General features: G+C 44.0%; 1 protein-coding gene across 2 annotated transcripts in view; it reads left to right on the top strand.

The window, feature by feature from the left end:
* CORO2A (coronin 2A) overlaps window positions 1-21,091 on the top strand; it is a 58,340-nt gene extending 37,249 nt beyond the window's left edge. For both annotated transcript variants that reach the window (XM_058826163.1, XM_058826162.1), the window contains exons 3-12: window positions 3,765-3,881; window positions 8,518-8,667; window positions 9,177-9,356; window positions 11,006-11,122; window positions 13,358-13,462; window positions 13,813-13,909; window positions 15,710-15,822; window positions 16,910-17,000; window positions 17,304-17,569; window positions 19,112-21,091. In XM_058826163.1, coding sequence (XP_058682146.1) covers window positions 3,765-3,881; window positions 8,518-8,667; window positions 9,177-9,356; window positions 11,006-11,122; window positions 13,358-13,462; window positions 13,813-13,909; window positions 15,710-15,822; window positions 16,910-17,000; window positions 17,304-17,569; window positions 19,112-19,240 — 1,365 coding nt within the window. In that variant the 3' untranslated portion in view covers window positions 19,241-21,091. The remainder of the gene's footprint in view (window positions 1-3,764; window positions 3,882-8,517; window positions 8,668-9,176; window positions 9,357-11,005; window positions 11,123-13,357; window positions 13,463-13,812; window positions 13,910-15,709; window positions 15,823-16,909; window positions 17,001-17,303; window positions 17,570-19,111) is intronic.
* The last annotated feature ends 5,817 nt before the right edge of the window (window positions 21,092-26,908 follow it).

The raw sequence follows: 26,908 nt of genomic DNA, 5'->3' as shown, positions 1-26,908 counted from the left end.
TAAGGAGCAACTCTTCTTGATTTGTTTGGTGAAGGGGATTCTGGAGACCAGGGAGCAGAGTGTTAGCAGCAAATGTAAATGCTGCTGCAGTTCATATGTGGGGCTCACTCTTCTGGATGCTGATGAGTCTGCATGAATTAACTGATTCAAAACGGAGCTATGGAGAGGAGTTGGTCCCTTGAGGGTTAACCTTTGGTTGTGAATCAGAGAAATTAGGTGCTTCACACAGCTGTTCTCTGAATACCAGTTCCTGACCCATGCTGGGGGTTAAAGCCTCAGACATCCAAAGAAAGGGATTTCCCGAGTCAGGACCTTCGATACCAGCCACTTCTTTTTGTTTGATGCACTTCCAAAGTGGCACCATCTGGTGCAAAGCAGAAACTTTTGACTTGTACTTCTGATGATGTGGTTTTTTATGACTGCCATCTCCCCCTGTGATGGTGAGCCATGGCAGACAGTCTACTGGACACTTGGCTTGTGTCCTCAGATGAAAGGCAACAAAGACAGCCTATGCTGGAGATGTGTCTGGGACAGTATTGCCCTCTTACAATGGACAGCTGAATGTGGTTACTTTTGACTGGATTCATGGGAAGCAGACACATTCCAAGTGTGACAAAGTGTGGAGGAAGAGCCCAAGAGCCCAATGTGTGCCAGAATGTCACACATTTGGTCAAAGCAAGAGATAGTAGCCAGGACAGGGAGGGCTGCACTTGCTGAAGAGGATAAACAACCTCTTCAGGGAGTGAGCTCTTCTTGTCCCTCCCTCCAATGCTTTCTTTAGTTCATTCTGCATGTGTTGCTGCTAGAGGGGCTGCCTGTCTAAGGATGTCCTTGAATGAAGCCTCAGCTTTGCTCTGTTTGACTGCAACTCCTAGCTTGTTTGTTGTACTCCTCTCCTGCTGAGTCATAGACACCCAGCTCTCTCACCTGTCCTTGAATAAATACCACTTCTTTCCTTCTGCACTAGTCTTCTTCTGCGAGAGCCTGGGGGCGAGGTAGGGCTGGGGACAGTGGAGGTTGTGTAGAGAATGAGTTCTTTGCCCTAGATACCATCCTTTCAGTAGGCTTTTGCATTCAACCCTGTAAGAAATTAGTTGAATATTTGCCATCACTTTGGAAGTGGTCTGTTGCAGGGTGTGTCAGTGACATCCTGGTGAGTATGTGCCACTGAAACCAGCTGGGTGGAAGGGCAGCACATCTCAACAGAGAGGGAAGGGGTGTGGCCACAGAGGCTGCCTGGTGCCCAGAACAGGATAACTGACTGTAAATCTTGCAAGTTCAAGGAGATGAGCTCAGTGACTGTAACTGAGGGATCAACTGCTTTCCCACACTGTGCCCTGGGTGTAGATGTGCTGAGGAAGTACATGCATAACATGCCTAGGAAAGATCTTGATGGGAAGGAAATTTTGTAGCCTTCCTTTGAGAGATGAAGTCCTGCCTTTTTCCTTCTCTGGTGGCCAGACTCGGTTGAGACTGCATCTGTCTCTTCCTCTGCAGCAAAAGGAAAGTGAGAACAAAGTCCCAAGAGACTGGAGATTATTTGCGCCCTGGTCTGCAATCTGCAGTCTTTCAATGTGTCAGCACCAGGTGTGAAAGGGAGGACATCTGTGGCTGTGCAAACCTCCTAGACACAAACTCCCCTCCCTTCTCTCTGGGAACATGGATTGTAAAATGAAACTGTTGATGACCCCTCCAGCCCTATATAACTGACACATGTGTGAGCGCTGTGCTGGTGCCCTTTAGGGGCAGAGGTGGGGCTGACCTACCTCCCAGTAATCTACCCTGTACAAATCTGCTGGGAGAGTTTTAACAGATGTTCTATTATAAGTGATTTTTGTCAGAGAGTTACAAGCTTTTCAGAAATGCTAGAATTTTAGAAGGGGAGTGGTTGAAAAGCTGCTCATTTTCAAGCTCTGCAGGCAACTGAGGAAGTCAGGTACCACTTCATGGAATGACAACACATGTAGTTACTGAAATAGTTCTTAATCTGTAGAATGAAATTTCTTCCAGCAATGAAGATCCTCACTTCCACATGCAGATGTGCATCTGAGAACAGCAGCTCTAACTTTGTGTCATGTATGTTTGTTGGCTCTTGGGGGGGTTCATGTGTGGTGAGTTCTGCTCTCTACCATTGATTGCAACAGGGCAAGTGAGACTGGTGGCCGGGAGAACAAGGGCTCCTTTTCCAAAGCTTGTTGGGGAAGTGGGAGAGCTTTGAAGGGTGGGTCGGGCAAAATGGGCTTAGGACAGCCTGGGAGTCTCGCAAAATGGAGTGGGGAGTGCAGCCAGGCACCTAGCTCAGGGAGGGGAGAGAGTTCCTTTAGGGATCAAGGGATCACTGTGGATCCAGCTGTCCAGTCCTTTTAGTTGTCATCTTGAAACCAAGCTCTGAAGCCTACAAAAGGACACTGTGGGTGGAGGAGTGCTTCTTATTAAAGGCCTTTTATCTCTCTTCTGCCTTCCCAAATCTCTTTGCATTGTCGCTGTTATAAAAGGGAATTGTTTTAGACTGTAGTTTTAAAAAACACAGTCTTTTACATTTCAAAGCCCTTTGGATGTTCAGTTTAAAGCAGGTTAGTCCCAGTTTATGCAACAAACTTTCCAGTGAAGCCAGAATAGTTACACAGTGATGTCCTTTTTTGTGTTCAAAATTGCAAAAAAACCCTAGAATTTAAAAGCTGGGAAAATGATATCCTATCCACAGGCTGATTAGGGGCAGCAGTGATTCCCCTGGGCTCTGCTGTCCTAAGGCCCACCTCTGGAGAGGTGTGGGGAGTAGTACATCTACGGAAGTGTCTGCTTTCTATGAGAGCACACCTTTGCAATCATTTTGGTCTACAGTTCTTCAAGGTAGGAAGCAGTAGGCTGGTAAGCACCACCAGCTTGCCATCATGTCCCCCTTGTTAGGTGACTGACTTCTGCTCTTGAGCTGATGCCTGGGGTGGGTGCTCCCCATACTTCTGCTTCTTACAGAGGGAAGCAAGCGTTGCTTCAATGTTAATAAAATCACCACCACCCTTTCTACCATTTAAATATTCAGACTTTACAGCAGACACCATGCCGGCAGTGTGGGTTTATTCAATGTAATACAGCCCCCATGTGGCACAAGGCTCTCAATACACCTTACGGAACTTGGTGCGGGATCTGTACCAGTGCAGATGCAACCCAAACATGGTATTTTTTTTTTTTTTTTCCTTTGAGAGTCCAGAATGCTGATTGAATTCGGCAAATGGCTGGATTTGAACACCATCAGAGAGAAATAGATAGCTTGCTGAAAGAAAAACTTAATAATTTGTAATTTGTGTCACAAATACCTTTTTGCTAAATCCAAAACCTAAACCATTTTTTTTTTGGTGCTTGTTGGAAATGTCTTCTGAAGGAAAGTTTGCTGTTGTTTGTCCCCCCATTAAAAGATCTTTAAAAAATGTCGAAGATTCATGTCATTCATATATGTTTCTCCTCCAAGTTACATCTTGGTGTCTGAACCTAATAGTGTTTTCTAATACATGTGTAGGCATGGACAGAAATTTTTTCACAGCAGCATGTACTTAGGAAGGCCTGGGCAGTCTTTCTTTATGGTGATATCATCAAGACATAAGTAGCAAAACCCCATTTTGGGACAGCAAAACCCCATTCTTAACAGACAGAGCGCACCCAAGGCTTTGAGGACAAAAAGCAGAAAGAAGTTTCTTTCTGGAACTGCCTTGAAAATCTCCTGTAATTCCATGGCTCACCTTAGGTTTGATTATATATTTTTTTTCCAGACAGGCAAGCTTGATCCACATTATCCCAAAGTGTGTGGGCACAAAGGAAATGTTCTGGACATCAAGTGGAACCCATTCAATGACTTTGTAATAGCTTCATGTTCAGAAGATGCCACAGTAAGTTTACCACTTTTTATTCTGTGTTAGTGCCTGGCTAATGTGCTTTTTGGAGAATGAAGTTAAAAGAAACCAAAAGTTCATGGATGAGATGTGAAAGCATGCATATACTTACTTGAGAAGTCAGGTAAGAGTAAGATTCCTTTCTTTCCCCTGAGTTCAGACCTGTGTGATGCCTTCCAGATGATACACCAATTCATTATAATGAGGAAGATCTGTTTTGTGGGAGCTTATGCCTTTTTTTGGTGTGTTTGTTTGGTAAACAAACTTGAATGGCTATTCAAGTTTAATCTCTTTGAAACTCCGTCTGTACTTTAGAATAAGAACTTCCACACAACATAATCTGGACCAGCTCTTTCAGATTAATTCCCTGCAGAGGAAGTTTGAGCTTGTTCCAGCACTCAGGTGCTCTATAAAGTCATGCTGGATCAGTTGTGGTGAGGAATTTGTATCATACAGTTCTGCATCATGCAGTGGATGCTGTGGCTGGAGTTAGTATGGTTAAGATGCAGACACCATAGCAATTGAAAGATTCAAGTAATGTTTGTAAGGGAGAATTTAGCTCATGTCTACCTACTGGAAGGTCACTTTGAAAAGGTCTTGTAAAAAGTGTGATGTTGATGTCTTCGATAGTGAGGACATGCTTTTTTCCAGAGATCCCATATGAGATCCCACAGGGTTTATTCTCACTCTGTTGTACAGCATCTGGGAGGTTTCTTTTGTCATTTTCTCCAGCCCTAGTTTGGTTCACATGCTCTGCCATTTTAGTTCTGCCAAGAAGTCACTCTTGATTATAAGCTTTTTGGATTGTCTTTCCTGTTCAGTGACTCGGGAAGCATGGCGTAACATGGCTGGCTTACTTGTGGCAGAGGGCACTGCCTTGTTCATTCTTTTGAGCCTCATATGAGAAGTGAACACAATCTTCAAAACATCCCACTGCAGTTACAGAATCACAGAAGTGTTTGTGTTGAAGGGGTTTCTTTTACCACCTCTCTGGGCAACCTGTTCCTGTTCTTCACTCTTCCCATGTGAATTTTTTTTATTCCAGTGTAGTTAATAACTGCTGTATCCTGTTCTCCTACCCCGCATTTCAAGATAGAGCCTGGCTCTATTTTATCAGTAGTCCTGTAAGTATTGAGGGCTTTTATCAATTTACCTGGAAGCTGTCTCTTCTCCAGGCTGACCAAGCCTATCTCCCTGAGCTTCTACTCACAGGGTAAAGTGCTGTGTAGACTCCTGAGCACCCTGGTGGCCTCGTCTGGACTCACAGATTTATCAGCACCTTTCTTACACTGGGGGGTACAAAACTGGAAGCACTACCCCAGCTTTCCTTTCCAGTTTTCTCCAGAAACTTAACACTGGATCGTTCTTCAGACTAAAGAAACACAAAGCATGTCACTGGTGTCAGTATCAAAAGTTGTTCCAAGAAGTCTGTTTGTGACTGTACTCTCTTTTTACTACTTTCCCATCCTCATCCTAGCACCAGGAAATGATATCTTAGGGGTCGTCTGCACTGTGACATAGAGACATTACCTCCCTGCCTGTTAAGTAGCAAGGACAGCAGACTGTTTCTTGGTGTATCTTTCCTGATACCTTGTAGCTAGACCTTGGAGGTCACTTCCGGACTCCAACTCTACTCCTACTCAAAGAATTGGGTTGCTCGAGTCTTGTTCTGATGAGGTGGGAAGATCTCTAAAGCTACAGATCCTGTGGCCTCACTAGGTCCTTCTTCCAGGTGTTGAGTATCCTTCAAGGGAAAATGGGAAACCTCTGACCTCCAGGCATTGCCGTATTGCCATGTACATCCATTGCATTTGATGCTCTCCTTGTGTACCTTCAAAGAGTTTAGCTGCCTCTTCTCATACTATGTAGTTGAAGGGCAGCCAGAGACTGAACAAATTGTCTCCTTTCCAGCTCTCCTGATTTGCTGTGCTGCTGTCTCCTTCTCATCTCATGTCTGCTGTTGGACTCATTCTGTGGGGTCAGCATCTTACTCAACCTGGACTGTTCTGGAGAGCTCAGATTTGACATACTGTTGAGACATCTTCACAGCAATACTTCCTCTGTTTTAAGAGAAGTTTGAGAAGGGTTTTTTGAGGGTCACAGAAGTGTTCACCACTTCCACTGCGTTGGACATGAGAGGAAAAACCTTCCTTCCAGTCTGTTGTTAAAAGCGTGTCTTCCATCTCTGAGCATTAGTAAGCCACTGTGCAAGTAAGACTTGTGTGCAAAGATGCATCTAATTGCTTACTGGGCTGGGTCTCCCTTTGAGGAAGGCTACAAGCTTCTGAATAGATGATGGAAGTTCCACTTCTCCCACATTTCTCAGAGGTTTCTTGACCAGTCTTGCTGGAGCTTGCCTTGGTGGTAGTGCTGTTACCAAAGACTGGTAAAAATAAAAATTCCTTAACACTAACGTAGCATTAAGAAGCAGACACTCTTTATTCAGCCAGATGCATGAGGGGATATCTCCTCTGAAATATCATGCATGCTGACTACAAAAAAAACTCCTGTTTAGGTACTATATTTTATGTACATAGTCAGTGATTTTTCCCTGATGATAATAATTTCCCTCAAATCAGTAATATATTTTCTCTCCCTTTTACACATGCATTCTTCTGTCCTGGGGATCTCTTTGGTCATCCCTGGTGGTTGGTGATTCCCAAAGTCATACATGACTGCCTGATCAAGTGGTAAAAGTTGGCACAACTGGGCTGGTTGCAGTTCTTCTTACAGAATGGGCATTGTGCAGTTCCACAGGCCACTGGTTTTTGAAGAATAGGCATTGTGTTAGCCCACCTGATACAGACAATTTTTCATCTGGCAGCACTATGGCTGTCTTTTGTGGCGCATAGCTGGAGCTATGTAGAATGGCACTTTTGGGCATGGGAAGGATTGTATGTTCTCTGTGAACACCGAGTTCCAGTTCCCACTGCTGTTTCAGGCAGGCTTAGGACAGAGGCCAATGCAAATGCCTAGGGGCTGAGAGTTTGTCCTCTTACATCTTCTGTTCTTCTTGGCAAACCATCAGGCATGAAGAGTTCAATTTGTTGAAGATCTGCTCCCCTCTGCTTAGAGGGGCAACTCTATGCCTTTTACTTCATTTTACCAGGCTTTCTTCAAGATGTAGCAGGGTAGACAGATTGTTCATGCTTGGATTGTCCATCCTTGCCCTGCAGGCCTGAATCCAAGATCTGCTTATTCTGCACACTAAAGAACTGGCAATTTCTGCCATTTAATGCAGCTTGAGATTCCCAAGCCAGGTGCTTTTCTCTGCTTTTCTCACAAACCATTTCACAGCATGAGTGGATGGCTCATTCTAGGCAGGTCTTGTCAGCATGAACACAACCTCTTTTTCCCTTTTCTAGTTTCTCAGCCCCATTCCTTTAGTGACAGCTGTTGAAACTGTAAAGAAACAGTCAGTCTGACTGTAAAGTGTGTTGTTTTCTCTAACTGCTGTAGATGTTCATGTGAATACAGCTGGACTCTACAGTCATTATGTTTCTGGTGGGTTTGATTCCTTATTGGGATAAACACTGCTGAGGAGAGTGCTTATGATATTTTCCAGGAGGTCCCAGAATTTGGGATGGCTTCTTATTTGTCTTAGAAAGGAGTAATCCAAATCAACCAAACAGTAGGAGACTTAGGCAGCTGTAGCTGATTTCCACAAATCATGTTCCAAAGAGCATTTTGCTTTTGCTTTAGGCTAAGAACTAGAAAAATTATGACACAAGCATAGTAATTTTCATTGAGCCAAAGGATTAATTATCTGCTAGCATCCTAAATACTTGTGTTTCTAGGGTTAGTGTGAGAAAGGCTCCTTTTATACCCCCAGAGGTTCAGCCACTCTTGCTGGTTTCCTCTATTGTTTTCTTCCACGCCGGGAGGACAGAGCATTTTTGTCTTCATGTAGCATCCTTCTAGAAGGATCCAGAGCTGTAGGTGGGCCTGTTACAAGAAGGCACGCTCCCAGTGCTGAGTGGCTTCAGTGAGGTGCAGCCTAGTGTCTCTGCTAAGGGTGTCTGTTTTGAGGCCACCTGTGTGGTGTTCTGTGAACTTTGACAAATGGCTGTGTCATTCACAAAGCATTCAGCACTGGCACGGCTTTCTGTGAGACACATTAGTATAGCTGTCACCTGACCAGAGGAGTTCTCAGTTCTTCTGCCAGGTGACATTGAATGGATCCTCAGGACCAGGATGAAGAGGGCCAGTGGAGTCAGAGACGATTGAGCTTGGATCAATCACTGCTCTAATATAGTAGAATCACAGAATGATAATATCCTTTGGGATTCAGATTTGCTGGCTCCTGTTCAAAATTTGTTAAGAGGCAAGGTCTGCAAGATCAGTGGTTTACTTCTTCCTCTTGGGAATATCTTTTCATAATTGTGCTGACAGGTCTAAGGGTTGGATTGCCAAATTTAAAGAAACCCTGGCAGGATTGCTAAAGATAGAACATAAAGAGGAATCTTCAGGTCCACAGAAAAGTAAAGATGAAAATGATGAGCATTCAAAAAACCAGGTGCATTCCTATTCACTGCAAAGGGCATAGTAATTCCAAGGCAGTTGATAGCTATTGGTAAATTCCAAACTAGCTCCTTCTCAGGAATCTGACAAAGACCCATCCTATGCCATTCAGGTTAAAATCTGGGACATCCCAAATCACTTGCTAAAAAGAAACATTACCACTCCGAAGAAAGAACTTCTTGGGCATACTCGAAGAGTCGGTCTGATTGAATGGCATCCCACAGCTGAAAACATCCTCTTCAGCTCTGGCTATGACTACAAGGTGGGTCTGTGCTCCTAGGACACCCTATTTGGCTGGATGTTTTAAAATTTGTTTCAATAAGCTGTAAGATGGTACTAAAGAGTTTGGAAGCTTTCTTCAGGGAAAATTCCATGGTGACTGAAAGGCAAAAGGATATTGCTACAAGTTCAAAAGGAGTCTTATTTTTCAGTCTTCTGATGAACTTCAGTCTACTCTGCACTTCTCATTTACTGAATTGGATACAGCATGCAGTGCCATCCACTTTTCTTTCTGCTAGTGCATATATCTTCTCTGATGTCTATTTTAATGTATAAAATGTGGTTGCAAAGGATATTAAAATACTGTATATTCTTAGCTGACACTGATACATTGCTCTTAGTATCAGGAATTATTTTAAATGCTGGAGAGCAATCACTTATGATGGTAAAACCTGTACATGTAGAGAAAAGACAAAGAAGTGAATAAAGTATACAAAGTTCCTGGTGTGTGAGGCAGCAAAGAGCTGATTTTTTTTATTATTTTTGCTCCAGATCATTATCTGGAACCTTGAAGTCAAGGATGCTATTCTTCGAAAGCCAGTGAAGATTCTTGATGCTCACAAAGATGTGGTCCTCTCCATGTCATTCAACACAGATGGCAGTCTCCTTGCCACTGCTTGCAGGGACAGAAAGATACGTGTGATAGACCCTCGTGCTGGAACAGTCCTACAGGTAGGTTGGGTTCAGAGGTTTATGGTTCATCTGATCTCACCACTTGGAGTGTTTCTTCTCCTGGGTAGCTTCATTGACATAAAAGGTGATGCATCTGTGCCCTGCATTGCCCAAGGCACTATATTGTGCTGTTCCCTTGTACTTTCCACGGAATGCTTGCTGTCATTGTTGAAAATAGGGATTTTGTATCTTGATACCATGTTTCTTGCTCTTTGAAACCTTATTTGGATTATATTATTTTCATAGGTGCAGCCCTCTGAGGGACATCATGGGAGGGAAGATAGAGATCAGGTGGACAGGTGGATGCAAGTGTACATTTGTCCCAATAATCAAGGTTGTTCTTGTTGCCTGGATTTTGTTGGCTATGTTATAAATACAAAGGCAAATTTGGGATAAAATCAAAAAAGAAATTTATTAATAAACAACAAAGAAAAAAACAGAGAGAAAAACCACAATAAAAATGGACAGCGCAGCGCTGGGTGGACAGGGCCTACACCCGAGGTGTAGGGTTCCCAAATCCACGTCTGAGCGCTCTCGGGATTGGAGTTTTATAGGATTTTTGAGTCCTCAGGCTAAAAATTCCAAGCAGGCTCCATTCACCAAGTGTTCTTGATTGCTCGGTGAATAGATTTCCTGGCTTGGAAAAATAGACCTAACTTGTGTCCGGACAGAGTCTCCTCATATGTAAAGAGACTCTGTATGTATTTTAATTTTGTGTTATCAAGGATGAAGTGATGTGATCCGGGGTTGGTGCCGATGGGAATCTCGGCGGAGTCTCCCCCTTTGTTTCCAGTGATTGTATCTCCAACACTGGTCTGACAGGTGGGCGATCCAGGACTAGCGGCGGATACTTTTCTGAGGCCCATCTTTGTCGACTTTGATTGTTTCACAATCTTGGTCTGCAGAGACGTTGGTTAGGTCTGGAGTTGGGTTCTTCCTCTGAGCTAGTCCTTTTGTTATCCTTGATGGCTCCCATCCTGCCTATTTTCCGAGTTAATGTTTGTTATCTGGGTGTTGGCTACAATCCTTTTTCTTTCAGAGGAGAGCTCCCAGCCAGGCTTGGGAGAAAGGTTTCTTTCTTTTTTCACATACACATCTTTGGTTTTTTATTATTTCAACATATACATCTTATTTATATCTCTTACGAATTTTTATTTACACATAATTTATTACAGCTAGGTGAAGCTGTCTGCATTTTGTAGCTATTTGGACAGGTTTGTGTACACAGGTAGTCCTGCCTGCAACTACCAGAGACTACTGTACTGCAAATATGTGAATCAATAGTTAGGGAGGTGAGATTGGCTCAGCTGGTCAGAGCAGGGTGATGATAACACCAGGACTGTGGGTTTAATTCCTGTATGGGCCATTTGCTTAAGAGCTGGACTTGATGGTCTTTGTGTGTCCCTTTCGACTCAGAGTATTCTATGATCTATGGTTGAGCTTTTGGGAGTGATTCTGAAGAGTTTAGGCCACTTTTTTCAGATGCCTGTGAAATCCTGCTCACTGTAGTTCAGCTGGGCTGAACTTTCAGAACTTTCTGGGCTGAACAGATCTTTCAGATGTGGGTGAATGTGAGTTGTCATGCAACATGAAATGTAGCTATGCAACAGATGTTGTTTTACTCATGCAATGTTCTTTCTCTTCTACAGGAAGGAAGCTACAAGTCTCACAAAGTCAATAAAGTCTTATTCCTTGGAAACATGAAAAAGCTGTTTTCTACTGGAACGTCTTGGTGGAATAATAGGCAAATTGCATTATGGGATCAAGTGAGTTGGACCAAAAGTCTTAACCATACCAGCTTCAGTTTTCTCTCTTTTGCTGTCACTTTAACTTTCCACCTGCTACATACACAGGAATTGATTTATCACAGCAATTCAGAAGTGATCTGTCAGATTCCTGAAGGGTGATAATTCTTATGGCTGTGAGGTCTAACTGAGTTTCTGGAGAAGTTTTCAACATAGAAGCCTAAGAGAACAATGTGAATGCTGTGCCCATGTTCTGGTTTTGGCTGGGATAGAACTAATTTTCTTAGTAGTTGGCACATGGTGGTGTTTTGGATTTAGTATTGAAAGCACACTGACCTTTGGGGTGCTGCTAAGTAGTGCTTACCCCAAGTCAAAGACTTTTCAGTGTCTCATGCTCTGCCAGTGTGCAGGTGCACGAGAAACTGGGAGGGAGGATATCCAGGGCAGCTGAGCTGAACTGGCCAAAGAGATATTCTACCCCGTAGAATGTCATGCTCAGCTTGGGGGAGTTGGCCAGGAGCCATGGATTGCTACTCAGGGACTGGTTGGGCTTTGGTCAGTGTGTGGTGAGTGTGTGTTGTCCATCACTTACTTTTCTTGAGTTTTACTCTTCTCTCTCCCTTTTCATTATAATTGTTATTGTTCTATATTTTGCTTTTTTTTTTTTTTTTCTTTCCCAATTACTGAGTTGTTATTTTCTCAACCATGGATTTACCTTTTTCTGATTCTCTTCCCCACTCCACTAACGGGAAGTGAGCAAATGGCTGTGTGGTATTTAGTAGCTGACTGAGATTAAACCACAACAGCCCACTACAGGAAGAGATTCTTCAAAGGACGTCTGTGTGGTTACTGTAGCTCTGACTTAACATGACTCTTACTGGTCTCACTGGCAAACTGGTCCTGGTTCTGGAAAGAGAAATGAGCTCTAGTCTACTCAGATGAAGCCCTCAGTGAAGAAAAGTGTGTCAGGTGCTTTTGATTTCTGATTCCTGAGGGTAGAGTACTGAGGTAGTGCTTATCTGGTCCTTTCCAAGACATGGTCTCCTGTCAGGATGGCTGATAGCCTTATTAAACCCTGCTCTCATCTACCCTTTCATATGCAGTGAGATGCTTTTACTTTGTCAGCATCTCAATGTGTCCTTCATTGCATCAACCACCATGCAGCACAATCTTTCGTCTCTTTGTAGTGCTGTCACGCTTTGTTACCAGACAAAGCTGGTAAACTAGGCCTATGATTTGATATGTTTTGGCTGTGTTTGAACATGGCTTTGCACATGTGAGAGGCAAAGCTCTGTGCTGCTGTCTGAAGGCTTTCCACAATGCTTAGCAGTGCTGTGACACTTCATGGGTGCCATGTCAGGGTTTTCCATGCTTGGTTTAAGAACACAGTGGGAAGATCTGTGAGGCAAGGTATGTAAAGTCTCCTTAGGAACAGGGATTGGCACAGGACCTGCCCGGCAGGCCTCTTCTTCAGGTCCACACCCATCTTTGCATCTAAATGGAAGCTCTGGCTTACTGCAGCCTGCAGCTGGTCAGTTCTGCAGGAGGAAATGTGCGTTAACCCTATGCTAAATACATGTTTATGTGAGAATCGCCACATGAACAGTCATAGGACACCAGAATCTGCCCTGTTGGTCCTCCTAGAATCACTCCCTTCAGCAGTGCAGGGATAGCTTTGTACAAGACATGCCAGCTTTGCATATGGAGTGGTGTGCTCTGTCCTCCTACATGGCTTACCTGCAGAAGGCCAGCAGGAGGTTCTGTCCTTGCAACAGGCACCTCCCCACACTGCAATGCTGAGACTGCTTGGCTGATGCAGACTGCTTTTGTGGGTGGTGCATTATTGTGAAAGTATTACCTTGACTAGAGATTTCGAGAAAACATGAGTAAAATTCAGTGTGAATTTTACACCAGCAATGCAGGTGTACCCTGAAGGCTGCTTCATTTCCTGGGGTCTGGCCCACGTAGAGGCAGGCAATGTTTCTTATCATATCTACCCTGAAATGCGATCAGATGCCTGAGGTGTTAGAGTGGTGGCAACGGATGTCGTGCCCTCAGTCAAGGCCTGGGACAGAGCACCCATTTCCCACCCAGTGAGCTTTGCAGAGGCCTGTGCATAGCCCCCTGCTCAGGGCTGTGGGTCATTACAGAGCTGTGCTCCCATGCCACTGCCAGGTGGGGTTCAGGTGAGGTGTCCTGGACTTGAGGTGACTGACAGGTGATTGTAGCTGACTCTTCTTCGTGTGTCCTGCCCAGGATGATCTTTCTGTGCCTTTACTGGAGGAGGATCTGGATGGCTCCTCAGGACTACTGTTTCCCGTCTATGACCCTGACACACACATGCTTTATGTGGTGGGAAAGGTAAGTGCTTTCCACATCAGCAAGTGCAGGCCTGTTTGATTCTGATGTCAGCCTGTGTTGTGACAGACTGAGGTCAAAGATGCTCCTGAAGCATGTTAACCTAAGGATATGAGCAGATGGGGTGGGGCCAGAGGGTGCTTCATTATCAAGCTAGGTTTACCATGTTTACAGATGTACCGTGTTTATTGTGGAGAGGTACACAGCTGGGTCCTAACCTTCCTGTACAGGAATTTAAGGGTAAACATTTGGTTCATTGTTGATCCTGCATGGCTTCTTGGGGCCAGGAATTCTTTTCAGACTATCATGCTGAACAGTGGAGTCCAGCTGATGCTGATTTTCTTTGCCTTTAGGGTGATGGAAACATACGGTACTATGAGATAAGCCCTGAGAAACCATATCTGAACTACCTGATGGAATATCGTTCTCACTTACCACAGAAAGGAATTGGTGAGTGGCATGACATTACGTCAGTGTAACGTTACAAGAGGATTGTGACTTTATTTTAAAGGCTGCCAGAGTAGGACTATTCAAAATACCATTTAGAAAAGAGAATGGGTCAGGTTCCTCCACCCAGGTTTACAGGCCCTTACAGTCATCTTGGCCCAGCCCCCCCAAACATGACAGCGTCAGAGCCTGGAAAGGGCCCTTCTGACCAGCAGAGCATGGGCTGGGCAGTTTTACCAGTCACTGCTGCATCTCCTCTCACATCCCTGGTCACGGTGGAAAGGAGGATAGTCTGGATTTAAAGGTGGAGAATGCTCCTTGCCATTTGTCAATCTGCTTCAAGATTTTTGTTGTTGAACTCTTTTTCCATCATTCCCACTCTGTGACTTCTCTGGTAACAGATGCTTCACTGCTTAATGGCTTCATTCTTTATTGCTTGTCTACCTTCTTTTTTACTGACATTTCCTATTTAGAAATATATCTACTGTGATTAGGTCACCTCTCCTCCTTTGAAGATCCTTGCTTATTAACCTGTCTATGTGTTACCCACTGTTTAACTAATTCAAGTCACAGAATTTAGCTTTCAGCCCTCAGACCTTATTGTTAACCCTTTCTTGAACCTTCTCTGATCTACTCTATGAGTCATATTCCTCTACATGTTTCTAGGATCATTAACACCCCTCCACACTACCTGTGGACTCTCCTGCTCTTAGAGGACGTTGGTACAGGTATTTGGCAGCACTGAATTTTTTGCCTGCAGGTTGCCTTAAAAAAATTAAAAGGAATATATTATTTAAAAATTAACTGTAAGGATCTCCTCATTATCCAGTTTTTATAGTCCTTCCAGTACAACATCCTTATTTCTCATTGTCATAGTCTCTTTAAAAATAATTTAATGGAAAGGAAGTGTAGAAATGTTTCTAAAATGCCTAAGTGAATCATGTCTGCTTCCCTATCCTGCTTTGTTCAGCTGATCAAGCATACTGCTAAGGTTATTGTACAAAACTTCCTTTTCCATGTTACTGAAACAAAATACTGTGTGGAGGAGTGGAGTTCAGATTCACTTTTAGAAGAATGCATAATATAAGGAGCAACAGTTCTTCATGCAGAATCTGCTGCTTAATGAAGTCACTGGGTATTAGTAGAAATAATGCCACTTGGGTGGCATGAAGCAAGGTCTACTAGCATAGGGAATCTCTTTTTTTAAGAGAATTGACATGGATATAACTTTGGACTGTACAAGCTAATGGGAGAGAAACCCACTGAGGTTATCAGTTTATGCCTAAAGTTTACCCCTAACTTAGAGACCTTGTGTGGCTTAGTCAGTCCCTAAAACACAAATGGACAGAACAGATGTTCACTCCCTTCTCATTCTCATTTCTGTTTTGGGACAGCGCTGGGGGAGGATACTTGCCTGGTAGGTATTTCAGCCATATATAGCTATTCTGGTGCTGTTTAGGTGTCTTGAAATCCCTTCCTAGTGATCCTGCTACTCACATCCTGTGGCATCACCTGCCAGTTCTGTTCTGTTCTTGTCACTCTATTTGGAGCCATTAGGATGAATGAGGAACAGGAGGCTTAGCATGAACCTGTATGTAACAACATCATCTGACAGAAAAAAAATAAATTGTTTAGTCTTGTCATTTGTGCCACTGAGCCAGTTTTGGATATGGACCTCAAACCATGCTGATGTGGTGCTGATGCTATGACTCCTTTCATTGTTTGATGACCCTTTTCACATGGCTGATGACATTACTTTCCTGAGGAGATTTATACTCCATTCATTTCATGCTCTTCCCCCAGGAGTGATGCCAAAGAGAGGTCTTGATGTGGCAGCTTGTGAAATTTTCCGTTTCTACAAACTGATTCCAACTAAAAACCTGATTGAGCCCATCTCCATGATTGTGCCTCGACGGGTAAGTCAGCCTTAAGGTCATGTTCATATCTGAGGCAAATATCAGTGGAAAAATAAGAGCACTGCCTCTGCTCTGTGACTCTTGAGGGCAGGAGAATAGGTAGAACAAGAGATTTTCTCTCTCCTGGCATGAGGGACATAGCTGGCCAGTTTCTGGGGCAGCCCTGCCAATAAACCCTATCTGGGTAACTCAAGAGTTATTCAGGAGTTATGTCTCTATTTAATGTCTGACTTTCCAAGACATGCTGCCAGGCCTGCTAGCTGTCTGTATACTTCTCCAATAGAATCTGTTTGACATAATGACAAAAGAGGGAGAGGGGTTGGAGCTGATATTGGGTGGTATAAAAATCTCTGTGGAAGGAGGAAGAATCACACTGGTAAAACAAGAATTATGAATTCATGTGTCTCCACCCCTTGGGTAGAATTGTGTTACAGATAATTGCACTGCAGCATGTAAAGTACAACCCTTTGCACTGAGGGTGGTGTAGGAGTAAGTTTCAGAGCTGGTGTCATTATAGAAACTGTATACAGTTATCAGTTATACAGTTTGGCTATCTGTAGCTAGCCAAAGTAGCTCTCGTGTGACTGTGAGCATAGGTACATGCGAAATGTCAGTACTGTGCTCTTTACTTCCAGAAAGTAGAATGTGAAAAGAAGGTATGAGTTCCTTGAATTCAGAGACACAGGAACTTCCAACCAAGTGTGTTCCTCCAGCTTTATCTCCCTGGCCAGTTTCTGTCAGCTCATGATCAACTGATGCTTTGTGACTTGTCTGTCTTTTGTATCCATGTATTCATCCTTAGGAACATGATTTCATGGGAGTTGAGTTGGGCTATATTAACCTCCCCTAGTCTGAAGACCTTACTGGCATGAATTAAGTTAGGCCTTCAGATGCAGTTCTTCTGAGTTGAGGTGAGGAGCAGAGAGGTGCAGAGCAGGTGAAAAGACTTCATTGCTGTGCTAGTGAGTGCTCATGACACTCTCTGTGCTGAAGGGGAATAAATTAATTTCTCTACCACAATCCAGTATGACCTCTTTAAGCCAAAATCTGACTGACATAGTTACTCTGGACTTCTGTTTGCTTCCAGTCGGAATCATACCAGCCAGATATCTACCCCTTGACTGCAGCAGCCCAACCGGCACTGACAGCACAAGAATGGCTCAACGGGATTAACAAAGGTCAGCACATGGAGAGCTCCCCAGCCCTTCAGCTCCCCAGGGCTTGGGTAAGCTGCTGCCAGCTCTCTGGCCTATTACCTGCCAGAGAAAGAGGAAAGATGGAAAAGGAAAGACATAGTAAATATGGCTAGAAGCTAAAATAACCTGGTGATTACTTACTTACTACTTACAGGTGGTTAATAACTTATTGCTGTGAAGTTTGGAAGCTGCTCGGGTCAGGTGTCTCCATGCTTATCTCTGATTGCTTAAAGCTTGATTTCTGGGTGTGGTTTGTGAGTGCTCACTTGTCTCCTCCCTCCCTAGGGCCTCTCTTGGTATCCTTAAGACCAGGCTCTAAAGCTGCAAACTCCCTACCACAGTTTCTTGAGCCAGAACCACTCACGAACGCTACTAACATGAACCAGGAAGAAGAGGAAAGTATGTCAGTGGAGGACCAGCAAAATCCAAGAGGGACTCAAGATGACAGAAGTTGGCTGGAAGCAGAGGAGAAACTACCAGAAAATGAGGAAATGTGCTTCTCCAATGGATTTGACATATTTGAGTGTCCACCACCAAAAACTGAAAATGAGGTATGGACGTGTGGGGTGAAGTGTGGCCAGAGGGGAAGCCCAAAGCCAGATGACAAAAGGATACCATTCACATGGTGGCAGTTCAGGGAGGGTTTATTTTGCAGGCCTATTGTCAGTGCAAACTCTTTGTTCTTCATGGTGCCAAAAGCTTTGCCTGCCCTGACTGCCACGTGGGAAGCAGAAATATGGCCCAGCAACAACCCAGCTGAGGGGATCTGGAAAGGATGGGGCACTCAGCATTTTAACTTTCTAGGCATTCTTGTGGGATAGACCTGCCTGGTGGCAGGCTGGGGACAAGGCGGTCCTTGTGACTTCCAGGCTCTTGAGAAGAGAAGGGGATTTATGCAGGATAACCCTTTGATGAGCCAAAGGCTTGCAGTCAGCAAGCCTGGTGAGGCAGCAGGGATTTCTGTGAAAGGGGTGGGTGTACCCCTGGTGCTTCCATGTAGTCTTAACTGCCTGACTCTGTTGTGGACCCTGACATGAGAAAGAGTCTGCCTCTGCAGCTCGTTGCTGAGGGACAACTTGTTGGTGCAGTGCTATTGAGGTTGGCTGCTGGCTGCAGCATGCACCTGGGAAAGGCTCTAGAAAAGGTCCTGGCAGCTCCATGATCTGTCTTTAGTCATGGAAAACATACTATACTCTCTTGTATAGTAATCAAAGCTGGCACAGTGGTACATCTCTGTGGTGATTTGTCAACCTCCCACTGTTGGCAGCTCAGGGACATTTTCAACTACATGCAGTTTGCTTTTAGAAACCCTGGAATAATTTTCTTCTCAGTACAGGGGACCTGTTCTGAGGTCCCCTTTCATCTCTGCAAGAATTTAGCATGTGCACCTTGATAGTGCAGACATTTCCACATCTGAATTTCCCGTGGTGTGAAAAAGGATATTTTTCCATATGTTTCTGAGCTGTCACCCCAAGGTTACAGAGGCAGTGCTTGCAGAGTTGGGTGCTCTGCTGCATGCATATAGTGACAGACTATGCTAGTCCCAACTGCAAGAGGAAAAAGGACTTTTCCAAAGTCAGAGAAGGACACATGGCAGAACCAGGAATTTAGACTCCAAATATGTTGTTGGTGGCTATTCACACAGTGTGCCAATTGCCACACGATTAACACCAAGAATGATTTCAAGTATTGGCACTTTATTATTCCCCAGTACAACCTTTTATAGCCTGTTTCTCACATGCACAACACCTGCATGCCCTTTTACTCTTTTGTGATTGTTCAATACAAATCAGCATTCTGTGCTCCTTTTCCTATAATGATGTTCACCTGTCTTACACAGCTGCACTCTACTAGGGATGAGGCTCAGCCCCAGCCCCATTCCCTGTGTTTTCCTACACAAATACTTCCTGTGAAACACATGCAGTCACAGCCCAATCTAGTGGACAACAGGAGCACTGCTGATGTTGTCAGTCAGTGAAAGGCTTCCTCCTTAGATGTGTCTCTCAGAAGTGATGTGACAGCTCTGGTGGGATTGTCAGGTTAAGGCTATGTTTTCTTAGTGTAAAGTAAATAAAATGTGTGTTTTCTTACAGCTTTTACAGATGTATTACCGGCAACAGGAAGAAATCCGTCGACTACGTGAGTTATTAATCCAGAAAGATGTCCAACTGAAACAGCTGGAGCTGGAGCTCAGAAACGTCTTCATGGACACAGACAATTAATGAGATTGCTGGCCTGCAGCTCTTTGTGCTCCTAGACACAGGGGGAGACTCCAGTTCCTGCAGATAACTCCTCCTAGGTTTTTTACTGGGGGTAAAATTGGTATTTCAGGCAGCATGGACTTCCCTGGCTTGTGGTGGTCACATTTCCCTAATCATCACCAGACAGTTTTTGATGGATTTGCTGCGCTTTTTCAGGTTCCCCTTGCTTGTCTGCTCACCAATGTCAGAAGCTTGTGTGTTAATGCTAGTGAGAGACTTTGGAAAATCTTGCTCTTCTGGCCCTGGAGAAGCTACATGTTAAGCTCTAGGAATGACCTGTTTTGTTGCCCCTCCACATGATAGGAGAATGGGAGACTGAAGGCAGCTACCGGCTTCTTTTCTCACCCTAGGGCCCAGCAGTGTAGCTCCTGTGGCTGCTGTCCCCTTGCCCAGGGACTCCACTCTGCTGAGCTTCAGAGGCACCTCTAGCTCCAAAGTGATCCTTATGCACCTCTCTCACCTGACAGCTTGGCCCTGCCCCCAGGTGGTTCAGGAAAGCCGTGGCTGCCCTGACCTGGTGCTGGGGATAGTCCCGCTCTGAGTGGGAGGCTGCACTGGGGGTGCCAAGGGCCAGCACTTATGTGATAGGAAAAGGAGAGTTGGTGTTGGAGGTCCTACTTTAGAAAGGTGATGGTGTGGGCTAGTTCTCACCAGAGAAGCTGAAGTGTCTCTATGTCCTGTGAGTCAGTGGCCTTCTTTCCGTCCTTCTGCCAAAGACCAGCTGCAGTCAGCTGAGGGTCATCAGAGATATGAGGGAAACATTTAAAACTGCACAGTGTTAACAATGTGGGAATTTGCCAAGAGGGTTTAAGAGGATTAGAGGGGAGTTGGACCCCCAGCCCACTGCAGGCATTTCAGCAATGGTGCTAGAAATGTGTCAACCACAGTAAGATCACAGGACAGTGGCCAGTCATGAACAGCCCTCCAGGGTTGCTGGACTGTCACTTGTCCTTAATGCCTGCAACTGCTGCTTCCTTAGCTCACAGGTGCCAGCACCTTGACCCATTCCTGCAGCCGTCTACAGGTTTCCTCTGTGTTGTCCAGCCTCCTGCATCCTCCCAGACTGCTCAGCCTTCCTCAGCCCTGTGGCCACACTGATCTGTGCCCTTCAGCACCAGCTCTCTGACTTGATGCTGGATGTTATAGTGATGTCTTAAACCCAGGCAGAGCAAGCAAACACTGTTTAGCCTGTAACTGTGCACCTCCATTGTGGCACATAGAAATCACGGAATCAACTAGGTCCAGGGGATATGTCTAGGACAAATCCTTGTCACCAGATGTGTTTTATTGGCCTTTCTTTTTGCTTATTTTTTCATACAAAATAAATTATTTAAATTATTTCTAAAGCAAAGTAATTTTTCCAGGGGATTTTTACATCCTCTTGAGGACTGTTTCTTTGTTATTCGATGACTGGCTAGCATAAAGAATGATTGGCCACTATGATTCTTATCCTAGAGTTGTGTTGATTTCTGCATTTATGGAAAAGAAGGTTGCTTTCATTTTGGCTTTGGTGAGACTATTTAATGAAAACTTCTTTTTTAGACAGTATGCCTGTAAAAGCGTGGACTGTGAAATGTATTTAAATTGGAGCTTAGCTGCAACCACTAATCTTTCACGTGGAAAAAACCTTGAGAAAATGGAGTTATGTATTCATGATCTGTGCCTAAATAGTCTTGAGTGATCATTCTAACAGTTTCTAAAACTCCAAAAAGCTTTGTAAAAAACTGTTGAACATGGGGATAAAAACCAAATCTGTGCAATGAAAAGCAAATATAACTGAATAATAAATATATTTAGAGTTTTACTTTTTGATACATGCAAGATTGTTGTTTTATTATTGTGTTGTTCAAGTGGCTGAAGCTGAATCAAGGTCAGAAAGGAGTGTCACCTATTGTCTCTGTTGCTTGCGTCAGGCTGTGGCCTTACATTAGGTGGGTTGTACACAGTGTTATGCAGATGGCCCTGTCTTTTTTACATCTTTCCCAGTTGCCCTTGATGCCACGAAGGGGTGGCTGTTCCACACTGTTCTGAGGTACCGTGTGTGTTGCCTTGAGTAAACTCAGTCCTGCTGGAGATGCATTCTGTGTGGTGAGGTGTTTGCTGCTGTCTTGCAGTCCTGGCTCTTCTCTTATGCAGTACATTCTGACCAGGCTGTTTTAGATATTTCACATGAGGAGAGTTTAATGTGTTATTACCAAATTTACTTATTTGAAGACGGGTTTTTAATTTAGCAGACTGAAGCAGCATGGACAATACAAGCACAATATAACAGCTTCAACCTTCAGCTAGATCACAATGCAAACAAAATTCCCATTACACTTACTGTCATGATGCTGGATATCTCCAGTCACTGGAAAAAAATGTGTGGGCTGAAGCCAGCTCAAGTCTGTAACTCTCTTTAAAGCTTATTTTGTTATTTTTGTTTTACTTTGTTTTGCTCTGATTCCCACGGGCATGGTAGCCACGGTGAAAATCTGAAGAACCATTGCCTGTGCTCATGTTCTCGGAGCTGTCTTTCACTGTAACTGTTTGTTGATCCATTACAGCTTTGGGCATGGAAATGTTCATGGCTGCATTCAAGATGTAATTCTTGTTTGTAGCATATTTTAGGCCACTGTAAGGAGAAAAAATGGTGGAAATTGCTGGAGGAAGACTGTGCTGGAAACTTGGTGCACCTGCCATGTCATCAGGACACTATGACCTCCTGGTCTTGTAAGGAACCTTGAGCTGCTGGTGAGGGTGTCTGGGCAGGCACTGTATCCCTCCTAAGGAGGCAATACAGTCCCATTGCTCTGAGCAAAGCCTAGAAAAAGGCAGTAGCAGGCAGATTAGTGTGGGAGGCAGAGGAAGTACCTGCAGTGCCTTTGCAGCTCTGGTGTTATGGCTGCTTAATCTCAAAGAGAGAGTAAAAGACAGCCCTGCAGTGTTAGCTTGCCTGCTGGATTTAGAGCCACAACACTTCACATTCTACTTCACCTCTACTCCAGCTGCCAACTGCAGAATAAAACCTAGACAATAGTTGTCATTCTCATTTTATTTCTCATCTTGGAAGGCTGTACCCTTGGAGTGTTCCAGGAGCTGCAATCAGAGAACATGGAGATGATGTGCCCCCTTATTTACGCTGCAGTAGGAAGCAGCAGATCACCCCTGATGGTTTTGGGCCGGGTAGCATCCAGCCCTAGCACAGGGTGGGTGCGGGCTGCAGGGGGGCACTGAAGTGAAGTTGCAGTATCAGGAATTGCCTCTTGGACATGCTGCAGCACCATTTCAGAGCAGGATCTCTGACTTGTGCTGAAGACACTGCAGTCTGTCTACAGCTTATCTGTGCTGAGGAGCCCAGGACTGGACTTGGTACTCCTCACATGGCCTCGCCAGCTCTGAGGGTAGAGGAAGAACAAATTCCCCTGAGCTGTTTTTAATGCACTTCTAAATACAGCCGAGGACAGTGTTGGTTATTTTTGCAGGAAGCCAGCATTGCTGGCTCAAACTCAGCTTACTGTCCAGCAGGACCTCACAGAACTTCTCTGCAAAGATGTTTGTCAGCTTCACAAGTCCCCAGCATGTGCCAGTGCATGGAGCTATTCCTCCTCAACTGCAGGACAGTGCAATTGCTCTTGCTGTGCTTTATCACATTCCTCCCTGCCCAGCTCTGCATTTCTCCTGTTGAAGTTACCAAAAAGTGCAGCACAACTGTCTGCTGCACCTTTCACTCCTTCCGCTTTTATATGCTCTCTAAACTTGCTTGAATCTGCACTGTCCCATCCTGGAGGTCACTAAGGGAGAGGTTCAACCGCTTTGGATTTGTTTTGTAAACGGTTTTTGGTTTTCTGCACAGAAATCCAGGCTGACTACTCCTGAGCACCTTCTGATTCTTCACACTTTCAGAAATTCTCTCCACGAGGATTTTCTCCAGCATCTTCCAAAGGTTTGCAAGAGGCTGCAGTTCATTCATCTTCCTTACACAGAGGCAGGGCTGAGAGTCAGCCATCTGCAACTTTTCCCACTCACCTCCACTTTCAAAGAACACCGAGAATGGCCTTGCAATGCCACTGGCCTTCACCTGCCTCAGCACATGGGTCAAGCCCATCTGGCTCCACAAACCTGTGTACATACAGGGTGTTGAAGTATACCTTAACCTGTTCCTCCCTATTTTGATCGTCCCTAATCTGGTATACAGCAGGTATCTACTTATCTACCTCAAAAATATCTGTTCTTCTCTGCCAGCCTTCCCTCTCCTTAGAACCTGGTTATGTTCTTCAGATTCTCACCATGACTGATGTGCTTGTGGGGATTAGAAGTCTGCTATGAGCAGCAGCTGTGCAACCAGCGGTTCATGCATGTTTCTGCTGAGTCCTCTTTAGGCATAATGGAGAAAACCACTTGGGTGTCTGCGCTGTTCAGCAGTGCCCCTCAAGCCTGCTAGTTACACTGGATAATTCTCAGGTCACCCCTGGTGGTGTCTTTGGCACACATATGAAAAGGCACCACTGTAGAGGAGAAAGCCAGATAAACCTTGGTAGCCTCTGCGCAACATTCTCAAGAAAAGCCGCACACAAGCAGCAAACCTCCCTAAATGATAAATCTGATCATCAGATATGGGGCTTCTGACCTCTGTAATGGACAGCAGTATCCTCTATCACTTATCACTTCCTTTCAGTTGTTTTAAGTGACTCAAATGCACCTAGGAAACCCCTTTCTATTGGTCCTGACAAAGCTGGGACAAACTACGTGGTTAGAGCTACCACACTTAAGATTCTACAGCTCTGAGCTACTGGCAATTGCTGCTTCTGTCAGCAAAGTAATCTCTCCTGAATAAAATCTTGGTGCAGAATTAGAGGAAAACAGTTTCTGAGTTTAATTTTCTGTGTCACAATGTGGCAAATGTTATGTAAAGTTCTCTCCAAATCCTTGTTTGTGGAAAAATGATGCACAATAATCTGTTTAAGCAAGTTCTTCAAATGAATGCATACATAAATGAAGATTGTTTTCTCTTCTGATTTTCTCTCCTCTTGTTTTTGCATGTTTTATCTTCAGTAGAAATTTTCACATTCAATATCTCTGATCTAACCATAAACACTCCTGAGGAAGGGGCTCAGAGGAAGGGGCTTAATAGCAGAAAGAATTATCTGTGCTTTTCATCTTTCTCCACGCTTAGCCATGAGATATGGATAGCATATGTAGAGGGGCATTGGAAATGGATAGAGGCAGCACAATTTTATTTCCTTTAACAGTAGAGTGCTTGGGGCTTCATATGCTTTGAATGTTGCCCCATATTCTTCCCTCTATATTGGAGTGAGTGACTGGGCTTCTGACAACAAAGCTCTCCTACTTTGTGTTGGATTTCATGATTTACAGTGTCACCATCTTTACTCATGTGGTTATATTTGATCAGATCTTGCAAGGTCTGTGGGAAAATACCATCAGTATGTTACCTCAGCTTCTGGTCTGTGTGTTTTACATGCCTAAGTCAAATCTTTGCACTGATTCCATATCTCTGCAGGACTTGATGTGAGCAAATTTGAGCAAGGAACAAAAAATTCTGGTGAGTAAACCTGAGGGGTAGTCTGTAGGGTAAAATCACCTAAAAGTGAAGATAATGTGTTTTGAATCAAACCTTACTTCCTGATAGCCTTTAGAGAGCACATCAGCTTCTTTGACTTAATGCAATCTGTAAAGCTTGTTTTTTTAGGTCAGTTACATTGTATCTGATTGTGATGCAAAATGTTTAGGGACTTTTTTTGCCAGGGCCTGGGACTATGGATTCTCCAATTTTCACAAAGATGTTCCTACAGAATTTTTTCATGTGAGTTTACCTGAGCCTTTTTAAAAATATGCTTAATATGTACATTGTGATTTGTGAGGCAGCTTCTTTGGGAAAATTTAAATGAAATTCTGCTCAAACACTATTTTCATGAACAAGGGCACAAGATGCTTTGTCCCAGCTGGAAAAGTGGTAGGATAGCAGCATTTACAGCAAGATGCAATATAAGGAAAAGATTTTACTTTCTATTGCTGCTGAAAGTGGTTGAAAATAGATTGAAGGGAGGGACGGTAAGTGTGTTCCTCAGGCTCAGACACTGTGATTTGAAGTGTATCGCACATTTTTCTACACCATAAATTTTGTCAGCTCCTAAACCCATGATTGCTTTTGCTGTTGGTAAAGCTAACACTGCAATCTTCTCAAGCCAAATGCATGTTTAGGGAAGGGAATCACACTGAAGAAGTGAGGGGCAGATGAGAATGCCTGCCTTTTGTCTGAGAGGAGTGGTGAAACAGGATATAGTTGCCACATCACAGAATATTTTGAGTTGAAAGGGACCCACAAGGATCTCCGAGTCCAGCTCTTATGTGTATGGCCCATTTGGGGACCTTGTTTTTAGGGCCACAGAAATGAATCATAGCAGTTCATACTCAGGTTCTTACAATGTTTTTGTCCCTGACCCTTATGCCTAGAGGGTTGTAACAATTCCTTAGGAAGATTTGCAAGCCTCTGAAAGTGAAAAAAAAAGGCTTGAAAAAAGATTTTTTTTTTTTGCATCATCATAGAGACACAATGAAAATCAGATGCAGTCAGTGGAAATGTCAATCATACAGAAAGAAGAAACCTTAGTTTTAGTTCAAATGATCACTGAAAGTGAGAAAATCACTCTTCATGGTTCATGAAAGTGTGGTTCATCTTATAGTGATGGAACAGGCATCTGAGATCCTTTAATGAAAATAACATACAAATAAACACCTGGCTCAAAACATGTGCTTCTCTCCCCGTTGGAAGGCAAACATAGCAGACTTGTCTATTCATTTGAGTTCAATACCAGAAAGGAGCAGGTCAGTATACCAAAGATTAAGCCCTTTCAGCTACCTAAAGATGACCATGTTGCTATAGAAGATGTTCCTCTCACAGGACCATTTTACCCACAGTCTACTTTGTGTAAGTGGAGAGGGGTTTTTGTTACTTCTCACAAAAGCAAGCATTGGGTTACCAATTTTGGTAGTATGTGGCTCTTGGAACAGTGTTTTTTAGACATCAGAGAAGAAAGGCCACCATCCAGTTCCCTGGTAAAGTTCACTGTAGTTTTTTGCAGTCAATTGAATTAAACCAATTAAGCACTGGAGAAATGGAAATTAAGCATATCTGTCTTTCTTGCCTATCTTACTAAAATATACCCAAGCTCTGGGCAAGTTTTCTAATACAGTGGGACCACTCAGAGTTCACAGAGCGCTTAATAAAATTTCCTGATAGTTAAGACAGGATCTTAACAGGATCTTCTGTATTACAGCTCTAGAGCTGGACTTGGGAGTTAAAGCTTTCACCCTCCTCACCTCCATGTGAACCTCTGCAGAGTCTCTCTTTCAGAAGGGCTGTTGTTTCAAAGAGAGGGTGCTTTGAGCAACTTCTGTTAAGGGGTATTTTGGTCAAAAGTAACAGTTGCTGTGGTTCAAATACAGGCCCTGTGATGCAGAGACCATCAGGTTTTTCCCAGACTCTCCTTGCCAGACAAGGCAAGAGTCATGGATGCCTGTAGAACAAGAGTGTGAACTTCCTTGAAGGTGTTGTTGTATTGTTCCAGAGGAGACTTTGGTATGCTTTGTTCACAAGATTGACTCTGTACCTGCCTTTTATCTCCTGCT

Source organism: Poecile atricapillus, chromosome Z, assembly GCF_030490865.1.
Source record: "Poecile atricapillus isolate bPoeAtr1 chromosome Z, bPoeAtr1.hap1, whole genome shotgun sequence".
Classification (NCBI taxonomy): domain Eukaryota; kingdom Metazoa; phylum Chordata; class Aves; order Passeriformes; family Paridae; genus Poecile; species Poecile atricapillus.
The sequence above is the reverse complement of the archived record's forward strand: the minus strand, read 5'-3'. Positions and strand labels throughout refer to the sequence as shown.